This window comes from Lathamus discolor, chromosome 3 (genome assembly GCF_037157495.1).
Source record: "Lathamus discolor isolate bLatDis1 chromosome 3, bLatDis1.hap1, whole genome shotgun sequence".
NCBI classification, from domain to species: Eukaryota; Metazoa; Chordata; class Aves; order Psittaciformes; family Psittacidae; genus Lathamus; species Lathamus discolor.
Window position 1 is genome coordinate 29,532,344 of NC_088886.1, and position 17,593 is coordinate 29,549,936.

Here is a 17,593-nt window from a genome sequence, read left to right on the forward strand (position 1 = left end):
CTATGCAAGACCTTCCAGAAGGTGCTCAATGGCTACAAATTACTCCACAGGCAACAGCAGCAGAGCTTCAGAATATGCACAGAATGTGTTGTTTTATACATAAGTGTATAAAAGTTACAGTAAGTTTTGACAGGATTAGTGACACTAACTAAAATACATCAATAACCACTTTATTTACAATCCTGACACTGCAGAGCTGAGAAAGTATATTTAAGGGGAGACACTTGAGGCATTCACAAAGCCAATAACTAGATTTTCTGATCATCCAACTCAGTTTTATACCAATCACTGTTGCACAGTGTGTGCAGTGCCTTAGTGCTCTAGCCCCAGCAGTGCTAAGGGACTGCTATTTGCACCTCCACAGCTTCTTATCTAAACTGGTGTAAGCAGTGTTTTTCCAGAGCTTCTGTGGCAATTATCCCTGTACTCCAACACTGTTGTTCTCGTGACCTTGCACCTGCAAAACCTGATAATTGTTATGGCAGGTTCTCATGAGCAGCTACCACTCGCTTGAGAAATGTTTCACTTTCCCTCACTAACATTTGTTTTGCAGATTTTAGTTTATACTAGGAGAAAACAAGCATAGTGCACAAGGCAGCTAACAACCACTTAAATACTTAATAAGTACTATCCAATTATACATGTGCACAGAAACTAACAGCTCATCAACATGCACACTGAGTTTTTGTTAGCATGCTTTAAACTAATGCTAATACCAAAGGAGAAACAACCAGTAGAAAGTATGAGCAGGACCTGATGGGAAGTATACACTACCAGAGAAAAAGTATGGCCAAAAAGTTGTCCTCACCATCATCATTGCTGCCTGCTGTGCTGCAGAGAGCTCCAGAAAAGGGCGTTCACACAGGACTCCACCACTGTTCTAGTTGGCTACTGGGGAGTTTTCCTTTACCCTTTCTAATTGTTCTCTTTTATTTTTGACCCTGAAAAGTAACTTTCAGCTTCTAGGGCAAATTTGCATGCCATCAGCTACAGAACCCATTAATAAATCATTCTGAATGTAAATCTGTTGCACCCTGCTTTGTGCTCCACCACTCTCAGATGAATATCTAGACTGACCTGTGCAGAAATTCCTGTCCTTTGTGGTAGGCATGGATTGTGGATAGACCCTGGATGCTGGATGTAATATGAGACAGGAATGGAGACTGTGTGATGTTGTCCAGACGCTTGAGCTCTCGAATAAAGACTCTGGAAGGAAACAACCATTTTTAAGTGACAAATACAACCACCATATGCCAACCGCTATATAAATGCATATATGCTTGAAGAAACCTATGTTCTTACTGATAGGTTAAAGCATCTTTACTTTTAGTCAAAGAAGCTGCACTTACCTAGACACAACATGTAGGACTGTGAACAGGACAATGAGGGGCCCCACGGCCACCAGGAACCAAGGGAAAACCCCAGAAATCATCCCCACACAGAAGAACACAAGGATGACATTCTGAATAAACATTTCTGCTTGAAATGGCAAACGAACATCAACTGGAAAAGACGGAGGGAAAAGAGAAAGATCTTGAGTACAGAAAGCTCAAACAACCTACTTAAAGCAATTCAGTACAGCTGATCATTCATCATTAAGGATAGTGTTTTCTCATGGTTTAGTCAAATTAAAAATGTACATTTTCATCAGGGGTGCTTTTGTCTTCTGAGGCACTAGTAGTCTTTCCAAGTATTTCCATTTGCAGAAATACCATGGATACAATTCTAATTACTACTTTGCTGAACATCAGCTTCACTCTGATACCATTAACTGCTAAGAGTCCACATGCAGTCTATAGGTACAAAAGCAGCTGCACATTTTCTTAAGTTAACAGACAGACTTGAGATCAGCTGCCTTCTAGAATCATAACCTAAGTATGTCCCAATTCTGGCTTTGTCTATTCCAAGTGCACATTTGGCAACAGATACAGGAAAGATCCCCCCAATAAAAAGAGACCAGAGAATATAAAGGAGTTAACTGAGGTCTGAATGTGGGATTTATAGTGCATACAGTGGGAGATACCTTCATCCATGTCTTTGGAAAACCTGTTGAGAATACGCCCAGTGGGTGTAGTGTCAAAGAATTTCATGGGGCTACGCAGAATCCGTCGAAAGAGTTCATCATGGAGTCTTGAGGATGCTCTGAGAGTTCCCTGACAATGCAGAAAACATTGCAGCATTATGAAAAACGTTTGCCTTTCCATCACTGGACCTCCCCAGGCACCAAAACACCCTGCTCATTTTCTTTCTCCAACCATAAGGGTTTTTTTAACTTGCATTCTGTGCTTCCAACTAGTGGGAGGAAGCTATTAATTTGGGCAGAAGTTTAACAGAAAGCATGGTATATATAGCCCCAAGAGTTGGCTTACAAAAACCTCACAGTCTGTGATCTGACTTCCTCTGGTTCAAAAGTCAATCTTGGAAGGTGACCAAAAGAATCACAGTGACAGCAATATGTGGAAGGAGGGGGAAGGGATGTGGCAAGGATAAGAAAAGTAAGTGCATTGGCACATACCTTTACAAAGACAACACCACGAACAGCCTTCAGGATCAACATAACTGCCATAGACAGTGCATAGATGCCAGCATAGTAATGCATATGAGGGTTATCTTTCATACTGTTGCTTACAACAGTATCATTTCCCAAAGTCACAGTAGTGTTCTGCAGAAAATTCAAGGTTTCAGTGAACAGCTAAGGATTAAGCATGTACACATAATACGTGCTAGAACTTAAGAGTCTTCTGTCCCCTCACGCTATATTTGATATTTCTTTAAATAAAGTACTTCAGTGATCTTTGAATACTTCAGAAAGATTCCCTTAGAATCAGAGACTGCTGACTTGCAGCTTTGTAGCCCTTCGCCTTTTTCCTGCAACATATTTGAAAAAACTACCACTATACCTACTTCATCTGATTCCTAATCCCTCATTTCATGCTTCTTTCTTGTGTTCTTCTGAACAATGTTGGATACTTTCATACCACCACTCCTTGAATACGTTGCATAGTCTTATCCAACACAGTTGTTATTTTCTGCCAGTATACAGTAAATTCTTTACTGTCATACACTTTTTTTTTTTATTATTTACATTTAAGGACCTCATCGCTTATTTTAATATCATTCTCCATCTGCAATTCATTATTTCTTCTGAGATTAGCAGCTTGTTTCCCCTTCTCCTCCCCCCCAAAAAAATCTTGCAGTTATATTTGAAGCTTTAAGAGCAACAAGACTTGCAATCAAAGCCCCTAGAGTGGGAAAAGTCCCAAACACCCAAAGAGAGTAGAAAAGCTATTTATCTTACTCCACTGCCTTGCTTGATCCAGAAACTCAGCCACCAATTGCTAAAAGCTGTACTGCCCACATTCAGCACAAACAGCGCCATGATGACAAGGAAAGCAAAAGGACCTCCAGCTGCCTGAATGTAGACACCATAAACAGACCAGGGGACAGAGCCTTTGCCTTTCTCTTCCAACTGGACCAACTGGCCTGTGAAACAAAAGAGGAGGAAGAAAAAGGAGTGAGGAAAAGCAAGCTGTTCCATGAAACTTCTGTAAATTTGTGAACATATGCAAAACTACAGCCATTTTCAGATTGCCAAGTACTTTCAGAAACACAGATGTTACTTAATACACAGAACTCAAGATTCAAACTGTTATTCAAAAAGTCACATTTCACCTGCAGAATTATTCACATCATGGTATGTTTGAAAAAGCTTCCTCAGCACAGACTTAAACACTAGACTGGTATCAGACTTTCTATTGCTTTTTAAGCACTGCTTAAAGTTCAAAATTAACATTAAACACGGGGAACCACAGAATAAATGTCAAACCTTCTAATTCTTCATACATAAATGCCATGTCCTGGCTAAGACTCCATGAGTTCCAGGCTATACACATTGCCCTCTTAGGACAGAAGGGAGAAGTGGGCCAAGAGACAGGGTATTATAACTCCTTTGTGCTGATGTGCTGACCAGCAGCAGCCTGACTGAACTTAAACATTGTGCAGGCACACATATTTAATGAATGTTCTTTGGCTGCTGCCCGTATCCTCTCATTCAAGTTGAGTGACCATGACTTGAGAAAGCTTTCAAAACCAGAGAGGTATATTTATAATACACTTTGAAAGCAAATATTTCGAGCATATTGGTGTATAAAATAATTACAGCCAGAAATCTGATTACATAGTTACCCTCTTCCTTCTTTACAACTTTCTCCTTCTTCACAGACCCTGTTTTGGTACTTTTATCCTGCGGTCTTTTCAGTGAACTGTTTGTGTTCTTCTTTATATTAACCTGCAGAAAAAACAATGACATTAAACACACCAAAGTACTTTGCTTTGACATTTTAATATCTGAACCTAAACTTTTTACATGCTGCTGCCTAAAGACAAAAGCTTTCAATAGTTTAGCATTCGTATCACAGAGGATATTAACTTTGCTGTTACTAGAGATGATCGCCAACTCTAGTGTATTAAATTCTCCTCCTCTCTTAATCTGAACTGCTACCAGTCTGTATTAGTAGCATGCAAGGTTAACTTCCAGAATCAGTGACACTATGAGCATACAACAGAGAAGAATGAGAGAAAGATACAATCCCCTGTCCCTTTTAAAAATAACTCATAATTTTACTAAGAGGCTTTTTTGCCCCAAACACTCCAGTGTTTCACTCAGGAAAGCTCTCATGAAACATCTTTAAGGATGAAGTCAGGTCAACTTTGTCTTTCAGAAGTCAAATGTCCAAACACTAAACTGCATTTACTGTTCTAAACCCAGCCATTTTCCCACAAATGGAAGTTACGACCTGTTCAGACAGTCTACATTAATTGAAAACACCTACATACCATCCTCTCACAGTCATCTTCCCACACATGATGTGAGAAGAAACATCTCACATATGTTAAACCACAGAGAATCTAACTACCATCCATTTCTTCTTATCTCATAGGGAACGCAAATGAATGCGCTTTCCATGAGCTAGTCTTTACAGAGAGACAAAGGTCAGCCAAGCATGCAGACTGGAGAAGCTCATGTTAACTATCATTACATTAATCTTAAAATGGCAGAACTATCATCTTCATGCCTCAGGATATGCAGAGTAATGCATTATATTCTATTACTTCTTTCACTGGCATCTCCCAGGAAAAAATTTCACCAAGCACCTTCTATATCCCTGTATTTATCACAATGCCACCTTTCCAGAAAATTTTTTAAAACGTCTGCAACTTGTAAATATGGAGCCTCTCATCTCTTCAAAACTAAACTGCTGATGTGCTTCTTAATCTCTCCTTATTAAGAGAAAACACACACAAGACTTAGAGAAGTAAATCATCATCAAACATAAAGCAGCAAAGCTGCTTACTCCAAAGAATAATTTCAGGGAACAAGCAGGAGAAAGGTGGAAAAAAATAGATTTCTGATAATTTCAATGCATGCCCTACTGAATGGATCTTGTTATTGTCTAGATTTACATTTTTCCCACCAACTATAATAACGAAGCACAAGTTCACATTTACAGTCATTGCTTCATAACACAATGTCAAGCAACAGTCAACTCCCCCTCACCCCCAGCAAAGCATTTTTCATTACATTTCCAAAATGCTGCCACACCTAACTCTTGACAAACTGTGTCACTTTCGCTGTGCCTCAGTCACACCCATGTGAAAAAGAACTAACAAACCAGTAAGAATTTTTTCAGACAAAGGTTTTTCCAGGTCTGTGCTAATTTGGAGATAAATTAAGAAGTGAGGTGTACAATAAAAGAGACAGGCTTCCTGCTTTGAGCATCACCAGGAGAGATGATACATTACTTTCATGTTCAACTCATGAGCTCAGAGTCCTTCTACTATGCATTCCCTAAACATAAACCATGACTGTAAATACAAAGTGTTAATGAAGCACAGATTGTTCTACGGGAAATCCATTGGTCAGATCAACACATGAATGTGAGAAGCCATTTTCCCATCTTCCAACTACGTCATCTGGTTCGTCTCATCAGACAAGTCAACATTCAGAGCACCTCAAAATAAACAAGTACCTCAATATGGGGTGTTTCTCCCAGCTGTAGGTTATTAAAAATAGTTGCATAGTCTCCATTTAAATTCATCAGTTCCTCATGACTTCCTCGCTCAGTAATGCAGCCTTCTTTCATGAAGATCACTTCATCACAGTCAACAAGATACTGGAGAAAATGGCAGTAAGAACAAGCCTCTATCATTACGTCTGCCCATCACACTCCCACACAATACTTTTCAGTAATGTACAGTTATCTGCATACAACACAGCTCTTCTTCTGTAAGAGACTTCTAATATTCAAAGGTCCTGCATCGACTAGAGCACCAAGATTACACAAGTAAAGTTTTTATGTTCTATCAAATCCAATCTGTTATGGATGACACAATTCAGGATACTTAAACATTGAAAATATTGATATAACCAAGTATCAATATTTCTATGCACAGAAGATGGGGGGAGGGGAATCTCAGATTACATCAATTCTAATTTACTGATACCAAATCTAAGTGTTTTCTGATGTAACAAAGCTTTGAAGCAAGTTAGCAAAAGTGAGTTTTTCTTTAGCCAAATACTACCAGTCCCAATCGGACACCAAGCAGCACTGGTATCAAAGAATTGGATTGTGCCCCAGGCATATTTGCAAACCTAGTTTGTAAACAACGCATCCTATAGGCAGACAGGATTGTGCTCTAACAGTTCAGGGCATAGAAATTTCTAGTATTAAGACAACTGACTAAATAACACTTCAAGAAAGTCAAAGAAAAAGTGAGAGATATAATACCTGAAGCTGATGAGTGATGAAAAGGACAGTCTTTGACTTCAGGTGCTTCTTTATTGCACTGTTAAAAATGTGATTTCCAACATGGGCATCTAAGGCACTAAGGGGGTCATCAAGGATGTAAATGTCCCTGTCACTGTACAGGGCTCGAGCCAGACTGATTCTCTGACGCTGTCCTCCACTCAGGTTAGCCCCTCGTTCACCAATCTGTACAGACACACACCTGTTATTTTATTTCTACAGCACCATGCAACACAGATACTCAGAGTTCAAGAGGTGACTGGGATAAAGCAGTCCATAAGATTTTTATTTATGTATGTATACATGCACACACCCTCATAATATTATATATTGGTTTAATACTATATATATATATTCCACTTCAGATGTCCACTTCTTTGTGAAGTGTGTTATAGATTTAAACTCATGGTTAGTTTGCTTGAGATGTGGCAGTATTTTGCTTATTCAACTTTTTTTGTATTAACAAATCCATACTTTTTTTCCTTAGCTATTTTAAATCAAGTTCAAATAGGCCTTGTTAAGGCATGTAAATTTACAACACAAAAACTCTCAAACATCAACATCGAAGGCAAAAACATGGCACAACTCTCAACAGCCAATGGCCTGCACTGCTAAGTTCAGCTCAAGACAGTACATTCAGCTTACATGCATACCAGACCGATGTTCCCCTCACTCCAGTCTAGTCTGTCAAACCAAAACTGTTTTCTCCATCTACTAATTACTTTACTATAAGCAAAATTTATACCTCTGTCAGGTCCCCATTTGGAAGTATGGCTAGGTCAGGCCTTAAACAGCAACCATTCAACACCGTATTGTATCTAAAGAGCAAATAGATAAATAGTAAGAACACTGGTTTTTACTAGCTAGTACAGCACTATCTCACTTTCTATACTGATAACAAACATACCAGCAGCCCAAAACAAATGATCTCACTTGGATTCCTGGGGAAATTGCAGATAATAATTAATCAACTACCCAGTAGAAAAGGAGTTGAGGGTGTTCAGTTTGGAGGAAAGGAGGCTCAGGGGGTATCTTCTCACTCTCCAACTAGCTGAAAGGAGGTTGTGGCAATGTAGGTGTCAGTCTATTCTTCCACATACAAGCAATAGGACAAGAGGAATTAACCAAAAAGTTGCACCAGGGAAGATTTAGATTGGGCATTAGGAAAAATTTCTTCATCAAAAGGATTGTCAAGCATTGGTACAGGCTGCCCAGGAAAGTGGTCAAGTCACCATCCCTGAAAGGATTTAAAAGACATGTGGATGTGGCACTGAGGGACATGGTTTAATGGTAGACTTGGCAGTGCTTGGTTAATGGTTGGACTTGATGTTAAAGATCTTTTCCAACCTAAATGATTCTATGAAGTATTGTGAAGGTAAGGATGCAATTTCTTTCCAGGGATAGCTAGCACAGGCCACAGGAAAGGCCTGGCTGGGGAAGAGCCATGGAAGATGCTAATACATTGCAAGCAGCAGTTGTGTTTAAAGAAAGACCAGGACAGCAACAGCAAATGACGCTGCAGTGCTGCTCCACAGCAACTGCTAAAAACGGAGGTCAGACAATACTCCAGCATGAGATACAGTTGTCATTGTAAATGAGCAATGACAGACACGCTGAAAGCCATAAAGACCCACATGCAAGAGAAACAGGCTCTTAAATGAGACTTAAAGGAGTCTTAAAGACAGACTCTAAAAGGATACATAGACTTTAACTGCAGTATATTCTGCATTAAATTTTCTCACATTCGAGCCAAGAATTACTAAGCTTTCATGAAAATCAGCAAACAGTTCTGACAAACCTTTCTTCATCATATTCCTTGCCAAAAAGAATGTTGTCCCGAAGTGTAGCATTGAGAATCCAGGCCTGCTGGGCCACATATGCAAACATTCCACTTACTGCAATGCTACCTTCCAACAGGGTCATCTGAAATTAAAGACAGAACTGTGAAATTACACTATTCCATGTTTAGAATAGACTTTCTTCCACAGACAAATAAGTGAAATAAGAGGACAGGGAAGAACAGAAGTAGTCAAAACAGGAATTCTCACCTGTCCTAAAATGGCTGAGATTAGTGAAGTTTTTCCACTCCCCACACTGCCACAAATTCCAACAAGTTTTCCCTAGACAGAGAAAAAATAATTTATGGTACTCATTCCTTACATACTCCACCCCTTTCAGAATTTGGACTACCTTTTGTACCTCCAAGGGGACAGCTGGACATTAATGACACCTAAAAAGGGACATAACAGATAAAAAACCAAGACAGTATTTTAACTCTCAAACAATAAAGGGTAAATATGATCCCACAATGGACTAAAACCACATCAACTCTAAAGGTAAGAACTAATGTATTTTAAGATCAGCTTCCCTTTGACTGAGCCTGATAGAGGCCCAGAAAACGCTGCACCCAGCCAAAAACACTAAGACCTGCCTGAACAGAATGCACCAAGATGCTTTTGAGAGTGGTAAGGGAAAATATAAAGAGGGGAAAGACTGAAAGAAAAGCAGAACTTAGGATATATGGGTCCAGTAAAGCTCCTTGCCTATGAGATACAGTTTACCAAGGAACACATACCAAGAAAAGGCTAGAGTCCAGTCACTTTGAAGCATTTCTCTGAAATAAAATGGATGGGCTGATACCCACATTAAACAATGAATTAATCAAAACTATTTTTGCTCCTTTTGTGTAAAAAAGGTAAAGCAGACAAAAAGGGTATATAGTCACTTGTATTTTAAAAAAAAAAAAAAAATGGTATGTAGCCACAGAATACACTGCTGTATTCTCTCTTTGCCTCCTCTCATTTACAAGCTTCTGACAGAAAAATAGCCTTTACATTTTCAAGTAACTGCATACTCCTTTTTCATGGCTATTTTTTAAACTATAGCAGCCTCCTCAAAATTTAAAATATAGGGGTTTTAATAGCTTAAAATAGTTCAAACTATCTCTCTATTCATATTACTATAGAACACAACTTAACCATAAATACCCTGGTAAGTGCATGGAACCTATTACTACAGCATCCAACTGCCAAACTGCAAAACTTTTGTATTTGTAGATGTCATGTATTAAGTTCAAGGCTTTTTCTTTGGCATTTTACATGCTTTTAACCATCTTAGAATAAGGACTGCAACCACTTTTAAATTCTTAAAAATTTGTGTACTTCTACTGTACAAATATTCTCTAGGAAAAAAAAAAAAAAATTGTATGTTCTTCAATGAAAAGCACTCTTAGGCTCCATTAGAACACCTAATCACCTAAAATGTTCACCCAGAACATAGTTGAAACCCTGCCAAATTATCAAATGGCTGCAGGAACACACCACCTACCAATATGCCACAGATAACCCTGTTGCCCTGCTGATTCTTTAAACTAAATGGCTCATGTACTGTAAAGAGAGCTACAAAGAACAAACCCATCAGATCTGAAAGCTATACAGCCTGCAGTTGTTTCATAGGCTGCTGGTAAAGATCTAATTTGCTAAAATAGCACAGCTGTTTACAGCAAGATCAGACTCCGCATCCTGGCTACTGCAGTTGCCATGGATATTACAGAAGTGCACAAAAGTAATGTGCTCCATTTCATGCAAAAATACACAGCTCTCTATTCCAAGGGCCTGCTAAAAATGAGGCCTTTTGAAAGCTTAGATTTCCTCCTTTCTTCTCTTACCTTTTCTATCTCCAAGTCAATGTTGTACAGAGTCCTCTGAAGACGAAGGTTAGTTAGGTGGATAATTTTGTTCTCCTCTTCAGGGCTAGGATGGTCATCACTGTCCACTAGAAGATGGCCCTTCTGCTCTGCCAGCACAGCTTGCTGTCCCTCATTCTGTAGCTTCATTTTCTCTTTCTTGCCCTTGGTGACTTTGTCTTTTTTCACTTTGGGGGTCAACTTTGGTGAGCTCTGGACGCTGGCGTGGGAGAATTCCCAAGCCAAGGTAGCATTTTTCACCTCTATCGCGGTGTGAGGATTGGCTGGTTTTTTCTTTATCATATGAACCTCTTCCATTAGAAATAAACTCTGATAGGAGTTGTGAGAGAGGTGTAAAGATGAGACACCTGATCAAGACTGGGAGACAAGCCTATGGCACACTCACGCAGCAAAACACATCAGGCTATACAGTAGGAGGAAGCTGAAGAGCAAAAGGTAGCTCATTAGTGTAAACTAACTCCAGGCCTGCTAAGTGGCCGGGGCATTCCTGGATGTGGTGGAAACACTTTTGACACACAGATTTTTACAGAACTGCAATACTGTTGATGTGGTACGAGAGGGGCTTATTCTTTTAACACCGTTTGCAACTGCAGCTCTGTAACTTTCAGATTAAAGCCATGAGCAGAATACAACAGTTGGTAAGGAGAGGTCACTTTGGGGGAAAGTGACTGACTTGTCCTACACACCAACTCATTACAGAAGGAGACAGAATGATGGAGATAGAATGACTTTACCCTTCAACTTTTCTGCTAGGAAAAAGTCATCCCACACAAATTTAGCTGACCTATCTATCGTAGGCTGTTTGACAGTAAGTAGTAAGCCATTAAGTTCATTGTACCATGTTTTCCACCACATCCATCAGTATTTACAATCAACACAGATTAGGAGGATATTTTTACACAGTTTAATAACAAGATAAAGTGTTTTCCACTTACATAATTTATGTTTTGAACTAAGAAGCCTTTTGTGAAGACTTCTCAATTCTCAGCCTTATTCTTGCAATTGTTATGCCCAAATCATACATTCTCAAAAAAGCTTATACTCATGTACAGAGCCAAGAAGTCAATTACATTCTTACTGTGATGTTAAGAGTGCCCCCACCTTTTGTTACACACCCTGCACAGATCACACTTTTTACAGTCAAACTGGGAGATATTACAGTTTCCCTTCTTCTCTTCTCCTCCCCCAGAACTTCTTCAATGAATTTGGATTTTAAAAAGCCTGACTTGGCATAACTCAGATGATGAAACAAAAATGTTCAAAAGCAATGGTATTTCAAAACCTTTCTGCAGATCCCAATCTCTTCACACCCATACATGTTTCATGAATGCATTACAGAGGATTCACCTATCTGTCAATGGCAGTGGAATCCTGTTTGGAAATTTCTGCAACGTCTTCAAGGGAGAAGCCAAAATAAAGGCCTGTCCTCTGAATTCATATTGAAGTACACACAACATATTCACTCCACAGGGACTGAAGGATAAGATTGCTTATATACGGGTTTTAATTTTCTGCTGCCATAGATTCTGTTTTGTCAGATAGCAACTGCATTCTATTCAGAGTGGAGTTTCAGTCACTTTGGTCTGGAAACACAAAACCTCAGTTTTTCATGACAACAAATAAAACTTTACTAGTTTGTGCAAAGCTCCCTACATAATACTTGGCATTACCAAAAGGAATTTCATTAGCAAAACACAAAATTTCACCGGAGACATGTTGCACTGTCTTTTTGTGCAGATGGTCTTAAAAAGGAGTTTAAGAATTATTATATTGAGAGCCATTTGGTCTTGTATCCTATCTCATACAGTGGCTAGCACAAAAATCCTAAAATCATTAAATATTTTCCTTCCCTCACTGGCATCATCTTAAATTACTAATATTTCTTCACTAGATTTGTATCTGTTTTGCAGAATCAAATAATGTGGAGTACTAAGCGTAGAGAAAATGAACATAGCCTTCCAAGTCTTCCCTTAATTTCTATTATACACATAGAACACTCCACACTTACAGTTAAAACTGCAAGCCAAATGACTGCTTACCTTAAATCTGTCAACAGAAACAGATGCCTCAGACAGAGACTTCACTGAGAATGGTGTTACTTTTAGAGCAAAAGTCATTGAATTAAAGACAGTGACCACTGTGAATGCCTAAAAATGAGACAAGAAAGAGAATCACATTTGGATGCAATATACTAACCCCAACCTTCTAAAAGGTGAAATGTCACAGCAGGAATCCAAACCCATGGAAAAGGACCACAGTCCAAGAATAGCCATTTAAATCTTCAACATATTCTCAAATGGCAGAGAACAGCAGATCTACCCAACTCTTTCTCCTGTGCTTTGTAACAGACCAAGAGACATCTTCCATATTTGGGTTTGGAAGTCTTTTGAAAGCAGCAGCTAGCAAATTCTGCACTAGCCTATTACTTGAGAAGACCCTTGTTGCAAGACATTTGTACTGTTTGCATCCAAGCACACTGTAAATCCAGGAACATCCAGCAACCCAAATGCCATGAATAGCAAACATGAGTGCTCATTTGCCTTCAGTTCTAAACCTGTTCCAGGAAGTCAGGACTGAAACAGCACTGAGAAGTTTTTGTGCAAAGTATCAGACTGCGTTTGCTGCTGTCACACCCATCAGCTGTTCATTTTTGAGACAGACTACAGTCTCGCCACACAAGCACAGCCACAAAGCAAAGAACGTGATGAAGAGGAATGGTTTGTAGCAATATTGTAAAGAATATTTTCAACACTGCAGAAAGTTACCTGAGCTGCTGTAAGATCGTAGCCAAGGATCATGTGGACAGAAAAGGTCACCACACTGGCGATGACTACAACTATGGGAGCCACACCCACAGTGATGCTCTGGAAGTAGCCCGCACGCTCCAAGATTTTACGTTCTTCCTCACGAATTTCTAGAAATATATATTTACATCTGAAGTACAATTTGGGGGGTACATACACAACAGACACTACCATAGCACTACAAACACTGAGTAAGAGGCCTAAATCTATGCTTTAGCACTTATGTATCACATTACATACCATCTCATCTAAAGACCACAGTTACAGAGGAGCAAACCATAATGGTCTGTGAATCTCCATGAGGATAGATACCCAATTTTAAATTTAAAAATGGAACAGCCAGCACATCAATGAAATGATAAGAAAAACAAACAAAAATTGAAAAATTAAGATTAGTGCCAAGCCACAACCATATTTATGCTAGAAGGTGAAACTTTAGAAGCAGGTCTGTTTGTCCAAACCATCATGCATAACAGATAGGAAGGCTCAAGGATGAAAGTGTTGTCATTACATTGTGTATATACGTCAACATCTATGGTATTAAGCAAGGAGACACCAGGCTGTTAAGCAATGGGGTGCCTGCCCAAAAAGAAACATTGACAGATTGTATGAACTCACTTTGAACATTCTGAGAAAACGGTTTGACCCAGGCATACATTTTAATGAACTTAATGTAATTAAGGACTTCATTCATCTTCTGCACACGCTCATCTGTTGTTGATACACATTTTCGTCTGAAATAAGCTGTGAGGCGTGAAACAAACATCTGAAACAAAAGGCAACACCACGCAACATTAATGGCAAGTATGCTCAACTCATCCTAATTACCAGAGAAGGCCAATTTTGAATGTGGAAAAGGGATTCAAGGATGGGGCAAAGGCACTGTTGTTCTAACATAAAAAGTCAGGCTGGAAATACTATTCATATTCTCCCACGCCATCTGCACTGAGCACTGGATTCATGATAACAAGTTTAAACAAAAACAAACTTTGTGTAAATAAAAGTGTGTGCTTTTACCAACATTGAATACTACCAGATCTGTTAAAGTTTCTGAAGCACAAAGATTATAAAAACATTAACCTAAAGACACACCATGTTGACCCTCATAGCAAATGAATAGTAGAACCCAATTTACCTAGCCTTTTAATCCGGTCCCTTAAGGCAAAAGAGCAAACTGGACTTTGCCACCCAAACCAACTTCTACCATATGCCAATGCTATGAAGGTGGTAAAACAGTTTTAGCATTTTTACTCAACCAATCTAAAAATAAGCAGCCATTCACATGTTTCTAAGGTTTTGCTACTCTTACATTCCTGGTCTGAAATTCAAAACCAACTAACTAATTTTGGAAGTTTTTAGCTCCTTGCCCTTTTTCATACTCCTGTAATAATCTCTTTGAGTCTCCATCAACACAGAAGGACTGCTGAAAAGAACTGGGAAAGATGACCAAACTCTGCTCTTCATTCTCCTCTTATAAAATATTATTCCCATTATTTTAATTCTCACTGCTGGCCAGATAAAATGGACCAAAGTGGACCTCTCAACATTCAGCCTCCACACTTTATAAAATTGTGTCATTTTAATAATGAGTACACTGATACATCTTGAGCAGCCTTACATGACATCTTAGAGGCAAGAAGACTTTGGCTTGAACTAGACTATTCCAGTGCTCATCAGAAGTAGAGGCAGGATTAATCGAGAACATACTCCCCCGGATACAGTGCTTTTCAACACCATTTGTTGAAGAGCGATGCACTCACACAACACTGAGCTCCTGTACACAAGCTGGAAGCCTTGTGTCTTTCCAACCTTTACCACAAGCACCTCAGCATTTTGCAATTTGATTTAGCTGTGCATCTATACATGTCAGTCAGATCTATGAGGTTTCCTATCTCCATTTTTTAATTTATTTTGAGCTTCCTGTCTCTGAATTCCTGCTTCACATATCATCTTCGGAAACACCTTCAATAATACCTTTGATGACATGCAGCACCATAAATGGGCTAAATCTAGCACACTTCAACACCTCCTATTCAGAACTATAGATATGTCTGACTTAATAAAAATGAAGCAAGTCTTAATTCTTTACAACTCACCATTGCTGGGTAGAAAAGGATGAAGACAGCAGAGCCCAAGAAGCCTGTTGGACCCAGAATAATCACATTATAAACCATTCCTAAGATGGCCACAATAGGGCCCCCAGCCAACAAACTGCCAACTGCTGCAGCTTCAAACATCCTTTGACCATCATTGGAACACACATTTATAAGCTGAAAAATACACATAACAGATCATTTAGATTTAAGGCACAGATCATTCTCAAAAGAATATATCACATATCCCTTCTCACACTGCAGTTTCCAAAATGACGCTACAGCTTACCTCTCCAAGAGACTTCTCCTTGATGTTCTTCAGCTTAAGAATTTTCTTAAATGCCATTGTCAAGACAGCTCCACGCAGTCTAACCCCCGTGCGGTAATTCAAAGCCCAGGTTAGTGCAAGGGACCAAGATCGCATCACTTCCGTCATAAAGATGCCAAAAACTAAGAACAAGCTGTACTGCAGGTTGGACTCATTCTGTTGGGTATACTCCAGAAGATGTTTCACAACGAACGCCTACAGGAAGAAATGCAAGCTTGCATGAACACCCCATCATCCCAGAAGACCATGCAACAACTTTATGTTAAGTTAGAAATAAGTAGGCTACTTTGCTTTTAAAAGAGCCGTTTGAAATATAAAGCATCTTCTTTCTAGAAGTAAAAGGTGTCAATACAAGTACTGTAATACAAAGCCCTGCTGAGAGCCAAGCACTGAGTCAAATTTAGTAAGTAAATAGTTTAATTTGGAATCATATTCCTCGCAGCACGCTTCTAATCCTCCGTGTCTTCTAACTTAACATAAATCTGTCTGTCAGCTGAAAGCAATGCATTATCATATGGAAGAGTTTTAAAATATAGTCGCTACTTATACATCTGCGCACATTAAGAAACATTCCTTTACGTGACATTAAGACCTTTCTTATTTTATCTTTGGCTTGCTTCAAACGTGCTTATTTGATAAAAAGGAACAATGTACCTACAGTTGTAGAGGGGAAGAGTGAGAAGGACATTTGCAAAACATTCCTGGAAATAAACATCAGCAGTTTAATAGTAAAGAAAAAAACAAGCAGAAAGCACAAGGTACGCAATGCCACAAACCATTAGGGATGGGGAGAAAAAGAAAAAAAAAAAAAAGAAAAAATTAACCATTTGATCCCTCCCCATACCCTCTCCCCCCGAAAACATAAACACTTTACCTCAGGAATCACATTTCAAACATCACCTGCAGAAAGAAGACAGCCCCCAGAATCACCGATTCCCACCTCCAGCTCTTTGTGGTCCAACAGCACAACAAAATATCATACAACTCAATCACCAGCAATACTAATTAAATACTATTGACTGCGAAACAATAGGCTTTTATTTGAAATAAAGTGTCATCTTAAATGGTAACATCTCAAAAACACCGTACAAGAGGTAGAGCATAGTATAAACATACAATCTGCACATACAGGATAATTATATATAAAGGACTAACATCTAACAGTCTTAGCCTCTAACAAGCTAGATTTGAAGCTACACACAAATTATAAAGATACAAAAACAGAATAGTATTTGTTCATGAAGTCCAAAATAAGTCAAACTTGCAGGTGCCAACAAGAGGAGGCTTCTGAGGCTGCACAAATTCTGAAATCTGGTTTAAAAAGTATCCTACAATAAGGCTCCACAGACAGCAAAGTATTTCCTAGAGAGCTTTTCAGCAAATGATGCACTAAAATACTGGTGCTTTTGATATGCTAGTACAAAGCAGAGAGTTACCTTTGCCTTCAATAAAAAGCAACAAAAAAAAAATCTGAAACCAAAATAAGTATTTGAGAAGCCTTTCACATAACAGTCCATAGGAGTCCTCTTGGCTAAACCAGGTTTTGCAAATAAGAGTTCTGTATAGGCTGAAGAGAGAGGAAAAAAACCAAAACCCCACTATTTCAAGCAAAGGTATTGATTAGCTATAGCCCAGCACCAAATAACAGAAAAAAAATGGAGATCAAATTCATCTGTTCTGAGGAAATTAATTCTGCACATCAGAACCAAGGAAACATGCTGTAAATAAATTTTGCTCTTTCTTTTTCACAGCTGTGAATTAAAGCCAGATGTCCACCAGGTTCTAGAATGGCCAGAGAAAATTTACATACCGATCCCTGAACAAATGTGAGGGGCTCACATTCACAGATCTATTGC

At 39.0% G+C, this 17,593-nt stretch overlaps 1 protein-coding gene across 7 annotated transcripts in view; it reads right to left on the minus strand.

Moving 5' to 3' along the window:
- ABCC5 (ATP binding cassette subfamily C member 5) overlaps positions 1 to 17,593 on the minus strand; it is a 77,686-nt gene that overhangs the window by 36,237 nt on the left and 23,856 nt on the right. For 6 of the 7 annotated variants that reach the window (XM_065674382.1, XM_065674376.1, XM_065674375.1 and 3 more), the window contains 17 exons: positions 15,699 to 15,932; positions 15,413 to 15,586; positions 13,935 to 14,082; positions 13,278 to 13,426; positions 12,552 to 12,659; positions 10,474 to 10,821; positions 8,855 to 8,926; positions 8,605 to 8,729; positions 7,552 to 7,624; positions 6,789 to 6,992; positions 6,030 to 6,173; positions 4,186 to 4,288; positions 3,299 to 3,483; positions 2,516 to 2,662; positions 2,024 to 2,153; positions 1,350 to 1,503; positions 1,078 to 1,206 (listed from right to left, as the gene is read on the minus strand). In XM_065674382.1, the coding sequence (XP_065530454.1) occupies positions 1,078 to 1,206; positions 1,350 to 1,503; positions 2,024 to 2,153; positions 2,516 to 2,662; positions 3,299 to 3,483; positions 4,186 to 4,288; positions 6,030 to 6,173; positions 6,789 to 6,992; positions 7,552 to 7,624; positions 8,605 to 8,729; positions 8,855 to 8,926; positions 10,474 to 10,821; positions 12,552 to 12,659; positions 13,278 to 13,426; positions 13,935 to 14,082; positions 15,413 to 15,586; positions 15,699 to 15,932 (2,627 nt within the window). Of the gene's footprint in view, positions 1 to 1,077; positions 1,207 to 1,349; positions 1,504 to 2,023; positions 2,154 to 2,515; positions 2,663 to 3,298; positions 3,484 to 4,185; positions 4,289 to 6,029; positions 6,174 to 6,788; positions 6,993 to 7,551; positions 7,626 to 7,976; positions 7,982 to 8,604; positions 8,730 to 8,854; positions 8,927 to 10,473; positions 10,822 to 12,551; positions 12,660 to 13,277; positions 13,427 to 13,934; positions 14,083 to 15,412; positions 15,587 to 15,698; positions 15,933 to 17,593 lie in introns of those variants that run through there. The other variant, XM_065674380.1, reaches the window with a different exon arrangement.